This window comes from Apaloderma vittatum, unplaced genomic scaffold, assembly GCF_000703405.1.
Source record: "Apaloderma vittatum isolate BGI_N311 unplaced genomic scaffold, ASM70340v1 scaffold31510, whole genome shotgun sequence".
In the NCBI taxonomy this organism is placed as follows: domain Eukaryota; kingdom Metazoa; phylum Chordata; class Aves; order Trogoniformes; family Trogonidae; genus Apaloderma; species Apaloderma vittatum.
Genome location: NW_009693368.1, coordinates 1,640 through 8,364, shown reverse-complemented (window position 1 = coordinate 8,364; position 6,725 = coordinate 1,640). Strand labels below are relative to the sequence as shown.

At 52.2% G+C, this 6,725-nt stretch overlaps 1 protein-coding gene across 1 annotated transcript; it reads left to right on the top strand.

The window, feature by feature from the left end:
* The first annotated feature begins 608 nt into the window (after positions 1–608).
* IQCD (IQ motif containing D) lies at positions 609–6,307 on the top strand. Its single transcript, XM_009878796.1, has 4 exons — positions 609–1,223; positions 2,635–2,868; positions 4,393–4,464; positions 6,017–6,307. Exons 1-4 carry the CDS (start codon positions 609–611, stop codon positions 6,305–6,307), a joined length of 1,212 nt encoding a protein of 403 aa, XP_009877098.1.
* The last annotated feature ends 418 nt before the right edge of the window (positions 6,308–6,725 follow it).

The following is a 6,725-nucleotide window of genomic DNA, read 5'->3' as shown; positions in this document are numbered from 1 at the left end:
CAGGGCTGCCCCCGCCCCCTCCTGTTGTCCCTGTCCTCGGGGCAGCCCCTCCGGGCACCCGGATCCCTTCTCCCGCCTCGTCCCCTCCCGCAGTGCCCGGCCAGGAAGGATGGAGGTGAAACATCTGCGCTTCCCTCCGAGGTGGCCCCAGGGACGTGCGGGCCCCTGGCCACACTGAACGCTTCTCCTCCTACAGCTTTCTCCCCACCACCTTTCAAAGCCCGGAGCCTCCAGTTTCTCTCCTCCCAGCCTCTCTGGGGTAGAGCTGAGCTGGGATGTACAACCCCAGGTCCCAACACTGTGCCCAGACCCAGGGAGAACCCCGGTGTAATCTGGAACTGCCCCGTTTTCCCAAACTATATTGTTTCTCTCATGATGTCGATTTTCTTTTTAGAGATAAAAATCTGAGAAAGAAAAATATGTGAGAGAATCAGCAGAGACGTTCTCCGAACGAGTCTCACCTTGTGTAAGAGATGCCGTGTCCTTTCTAGACCTCAAACCACTCAACTCGCAAGTGTAACTGAAGCCCTGGCAACAGGGGATCCAGCTGTGCTCCAGGTGCCATATCGGGATGTGAAGCAGAGAAACAAGTCCTTGGCGTGAAGGGCATGGCAGCTCCAGAGATGGCAGCGATCCTGTTAGATGCCACGAAGATGTTAGATCCATGTCTGTTAAAGCCTGATCGGATCAAGGCAAAGAGAATCGTAAGTGTCCTGGATGAAACGCTCGCCAAGCTGGAGATGAGCAGTTTGATCCCACGTATTATCAGCTCTCTGGACAGGTTTGCTGAGACGCTGGGACCTGAGATCACAGACAGCCTGATCGAGCACCGAAAGCTTTCAAATGAAATGGAGCACCTGCTTGCCAGCTCTAAAGAAGGGGACATGGGAAGAGCTGAAGAACAACGAGGCTGTCTCTGCTTGCTAGAGCAACGTCTGAAACGTTCTCTTAGGACTGTCCTGAGACTCTTACTGGCCAACCCTTCGCTTTGCCAGGCTCTGAAATACAAAGCCTGGGTGAAAGAGTCACCAGCTGAAGCGTTTATCAAAGCCTTTGCGGAGTTCAGGAATTTCATGCTCGAGAGACTCCTGACTAGTCCCATGGAAAAGGAAGAAAAGATGCGGTTCACGCAAGACGTCTCCCTCCAGGTGCAGAAAAACACTGAAGCACTCACAGCTTTACAGGCAGAACTGGCAGCAGCAATCCAGACTCGAGAGGAGGAGGTATGATGTTGTGGGAATGTTTTCCAACAGAGCGTTACTGAACTAAAAACTAAAAAAATGAAGCTAGAAAACAATCCCTTTCTCACAGTGCCTAAAGAGGAATTTCTAGAAATTATTTCTAAACCAGATCCTAAATTTAAAGATGCTGTTTTCATTGCAAAATACGATGCAAAATGCGTGCTCGATTTTTTATTTTTTTAAAAACTTTAATTCGGCATGTTTGGAACCTCTTTTTTCAGCGGCCAAGTTGGATGACACAAGTCGCTGGGTTTAAAAAGGAGCTGCAGGACAGGCACAAATTGCTGCGGTAGCGTTTTGGCAGACCAGATCCTAAATTTAAAGATGCTGTTTTCATTGCAAAATACGATGCAAAATGCGTGCTCGATTTTTTATTTTTTTAAAAACTTTAATTCGGCATGTTTGGAACCTCTTTTTTCAGCGGCCAAGTTGGATGACACAAGTCGCTGGGTTTAAAAAGGAGCTGCAGGACAGGCACAAATTGCTGCGGTAGCGTTTTGGCAGGGCTACAATGCCAGCTGCCAGCGCGAGGCTTCGTTGCTGCTGCTGAAATGATGAAAAGTCATTCCAGGCAGAGGCTGCTCTGATTAAAACCCGTTTTTAATATCTGCTCTGCCCTCCCTCTTGCTTAAGACCAACATTTCTGTGACTTCCAGCTCTGTAATACTAGCTGCCTTCGAGCGTTTTGTGATTAATAGGTTGTTATATGAATTCATTTTTTCAGTGAAGGCAGCTGAGGTACAGATCAACAAAACGGGCATTTCCCAGGCTCTTTTTGTTTGCCCGTGGGCTGTGCCAGCATCCAAGCCCCTGAGCTCCTGACAAGCAATCCTTTGTTTCATACGCACGCTTTTCTTTCTCCTCCCGGCAAGAGAGCTCGCAGGGGAAGGTTTCGTCATGTGCTCGCTGTGCTCAGTGGTGCTAACGGAGACAAGGGTCTGCTCTCCCCATTCCCTCCGCTCCTTGGAGATCTGAGATTTTTATGTGCAATTTGGCAGCTCGTCCGGGGCATCGTGAATAAATCTGTTTCTCTGGTCCCAGCTGAGGATTTCTCTCGCGGGCAGCACGCTGAGCTGCGGCCCCCAAACCGTCCCTCTGAGCCTGATCCAAAGCTCAAGGGAGAAACAGGGCTCGCTCCGGCGACTCTGATTTTGGCTCTTCCTCCTGTCTTGATTCACAGGCTCGCAGAGGAGCAGGGGGGGAAGGTTTCCCAAGCACCCTGCGTAAATCTACCTCTGTTCCCTCAGGCAGCAGTGGCAGGTCCCCGTTGCTACCAGCTGAGCAGGCTGTCTTCTTCGATCTCCTCCACCTTTGCGAAGGTGCCTTACTTCTGCCCGCCTTACGCCTCACCGGCACTTCTCGATGCTGTTTCTTTCTTGTTTGCTGCCTCTAGATTCACAAGAAGGACAACGCGATCAAAGACCTCAAAACCAGCATGCAAGATCTGGCCAAAGATCGCGCAGCTGGCATCCAGCAGATCGAGCAGGAAAGAGAAAAACGGCAAGAAGAGGCGCGGCGAGACTCCCAGGCCAGGTGTGCCGGGCTGCAGCGGGACATCCAGGAGCTAGAAGCACAACTCGGTGCACTTGTAGCGGAGCATCGAGCGTCAGAGCTGGCTCTCAGAAAGGTAAATGAAAGGAGCTCACAGAATCACAGAATCATCCAGGTTGGAAAAGACCCTTGGGATCATCGTGTCCAACCATTAACCCTACTTACAAGTTCACCCCTAGACCATATCACGCAACACCACATCCAAGCGATGCTTAAACACGTCCAGGGATGGCGACTCAACCACCTCCCTGGGCAGCCTGTTCCAATATCCCACAACTCCTTCTGTGAAGAACTTCTTCCTAGTGTCCAGTCTAAACCTGCCTTGTTTAAGCTTGAAGCCATTCCCTTTAGTTCTGTCACTAATTACCCGAGAAAAGAGACCAGCACCAACCTCTCCACAGTGTCCTTTCAGGGAGTTGTAGAGAGTGATGAGGTCTCCCCTCAGCCTCCTCTTCCTCAAACTAAACAGACCTAACTCCTTCAAACGATCTATTCTCCAGTCCCTTGACCAGCTTCGTTGCCCTCCTCTGCACCCGCTCCAGCACCTCGACATCTCTCTTGTACTGAGGTGCCCAGAATTGGACACAGGACTCTCGAGAACGGGAAGTTTAAAACCTTTGGTAGCGCTGTCGGATCTGACTGCTGCGAGTAATTACTCGGTTCCCGCTAGTTCCTGGCGGGATGCACACGCTGCTTGTCAGAGTCTACCTGCTCTGTCCTCCTGCTCCGCTGATCCGGGTGGAAAGCAACCCTGCTGCGACAGCGTGGAAGCTGCCCGCTCACGAGTCCTCCTCCTGCCTGTGCCTCAGCTCTGGGAATGCCTTCGCGCCGTGCAAGGCGCACCTTCTGAGGGAAGGGATTTGGCGTGGGGTCGAGCAGAGCGAACGCGACACTGGCCTTATATAAACCCATCTTTAAGGGTCCATGGTCGTACTGGTTGATCAGTCGTTCAGCTCCTTCTAGAGTTCAGGGAGACCGATTTCCTGACCACAGAGATCTCTTCCCCCCCTCCTCAGCGCGTGCCCCAGCCCTGCGTGGCCCAAGGTTGTCTTTGTGGCCTAAATAGCTGCAGCCTGGGAACCTTGGGGACATCCTGGGCCAGTGTCATACAGGAAATCACACGGCACTTGCGACAGGCTCTACCTGCTTTTTTTTTCCTTGATTCCACTGAACACAGGTTGGGATAAACTGCCCGTACCTGGTTTTGCTGCGTTTACAGCTAAAAGCATCTCTTTGTTTTAAAAGGCGCCTCCTTTTGAGTACTTTCTGTCCCGCTTTTCATGTTTAGCCCTTCTCTGTTGCTTCTGTTTGAGGGTGTTTGCCAATGCCTTGCCACACGCCGTCAGACACGTTCGTTTCCTACCGCGGAACCCACCTCTCAGATGCGTTTCAGCCCCCCGGCTCCCTGCTGTAAACCATCAGGGAATGTCCCCAAACCAGGTCAAACAAAATACGTGTCAGCTGAAGGAAGCTTTGCCACAAGGAGGAGGTGTTATACTCAGACAGAACGATTTGAGCTCGAAGCTACGTCGTTTTCTAACTCAGGCTGCTTTTTACCGGGTTTGGGTAGGCAAGGAACCTCTCTGGTTTTGTGTTTCAGAGGAAGCGCAGAGTGGAGATGGAAATTGTGAACTGGATCCAGAAATACGACACAGACATGGAGGAAAAACAGGTATCCACCTCCCTGTGCTCTGCTCTCCCGTGAGGCGACAAGTTCAGGTAGATCCTCAGCCAGACACGTGGCTCTGGAGGTGAGGGGCAGTTCTCCACCCAGAAGAAGTGGAGGCTTTGGAAGGAAAGGTATCTTTGTCCTGCCTACGCGTTCAGGAGTTCGCTGCTGCTTTGACCTCAGAAAAAGCTCTATCCACTGCTAAATCCCACAGTATTTGGGTGGAAAAGGGTTGCCACGTTCTGCCACACACGCCCACCTGATGCTCGGGTGCGGGTTTTTCGGTTTTGCTTCAATTCTCAATCCCGGAGGCCCTGCCTGGGGTCTAAATCATGCTCCCGTTTCTTTTGCCCACCCTGAGAAATGTGCTAAAAGCTAAGAAACCCAAGAGCCTGCGTACCGCTGCCTTCACATCCTACTTAACCACAACAGGCTGCGAGTCACTCCAACCCCGCCCCTGAGAAAGCCTGACTTACTTTCCTCCTCTTGCCCTATTTATGGAAATAAATAAAAGCTGCTGGATTTACTAACAAAGCAGAAAGTAGGGAGGGGCCTAGAAGCCAGCTGCTAATTTTAAGAAATGATCCCTCCCTTGCCAGATGTTTAACATTTCGATTTCCGGGCCACATTGGGGCAGGTTTGAGGCAGAACTCCCTTATAGAATCACAGAATGGTTGAGGTTGCAAAGGATGTTGAAGCTGATCTCGTTCCAGCCCCTGCTGTGGGCAGAGACACCTCTCTGCCACCAGCCCAGGTTGCTCCAAGCCCCGTCCAACCTGGCCTTGAACCCTCCAGGGATGGGGCATCCACAGCCTCCCTGGGCAGCCTGTGCCAGCGCCTCACCACCCTCACGGGGAAGAATTTCTTCCTTATGTCTAATCTAAATCTCCCCTCTCGCAGTCTCAGGCCATTGCCCCTTGTCCTGTCACTGCAGACCCTGTAACAAGCCCTTCTCCAGCTTTCCTGTCACCCCTTTCATGGATTGGAAGGTCCTCCCCAATATTCCACCTCCACGTGGCTTCCTCAGAAGCCTTAGGAAAGGTATAAACTGCTGCCGAGCTCGGAAGCGTCGTAGCACCATCAAAACTACTTGTCCTTGGCCTTTTCCACACTGGTGTGGTCAGGCTCTTGTGCTCTCAGCAGCCTAGAGCATATTTATTAGCTGGGTCTCCCTGCTGCTCATCAAGGCTTCTTAACGAAGCTCTTGGCTCCGGATGAGCCTTACCCAAACCACAGTGATGCTCTTTTCTGCACAGAGCATCTGCAGAGGAGGCTCTGACCTGAGGAGAGCTCCCAGCTGAGGGTGGTTGCTGTTTGCAACGCTGGGAGAATCCTGAGAGGATTTTTCAGAGGAGCCTGAAGGACCTGGCATCTCATGAAATTCCCCAGGTTGCACGCCTCCTTCTTGGGTCCCTTTGGAAATGCTCGGCTCAGCTCCCACTAGTGGTTCTGCCTGGCTTCGGGATGGGTTTAAGAGCCCTCACCTGGGGATGTGCAAGGAGGAGCTGCTAAACGTCCCCAAAATTGCTGCACTTGGTATCTGCTGTCTCGTTAGGCTGAGTACGACGAGGTTCGCGCTGCCTACGCTGAGGAGAAGGCCCAGCTGGCCCTGCTGACAGAGAAACGTGCTGTGCTTCTCCAAGAGTGTTCCCAGATCGAGGAGGAGCGCAGGACACGTCAGAAGAAGGAGGAAGAGGCTTTGAAGGAGTTGACCACCATGACCCTTGCTGCCACACGCATCCAGGCCTTCTGGAGAGGTTACTTGGTCCGGTCCCTCTTGAAGTCAAAAAAGAAGAAGAAGAAGAAGAAGGTCAAGGGCAGGAAGGGCAAAAAGACCAAGAAATAAGGCACAAAATGTACTTTTTCTCGTCCTGGCAAAGCTGCCGACCCTGCTGGCACGGAGCTGTTCCAAGTAAAAGCATGAATTTTGCGTTAAGCCCTGAGCTCTCAGCATCTGGGGCTGCCTCGCAGAGTTGGGGCGTATTGAAGCAGTGGGGTGAGGACACGTCTCACCAGTTTAGGTTTGGCTTTGCCCTCTGCAAAGAGGAGGGTGTCTCCTCTCACCTGTTCTTTGCATTTCACAAGGCTGGGAGCAACCGGCCTTTTGGATCCAGACTTCCAGTGCCGCTCCCTCACTCCCAACATCGGGGCTCTTCCGTGCAGCTTCTCTTCCCAGGAGAGGGCAGTGACACTGGCTGCAAAGAGCCACCAGACCTGGGTCTTGTCTGCCCCTTTACGCTGCTTCTGATGCCTCCCTGTCTCAG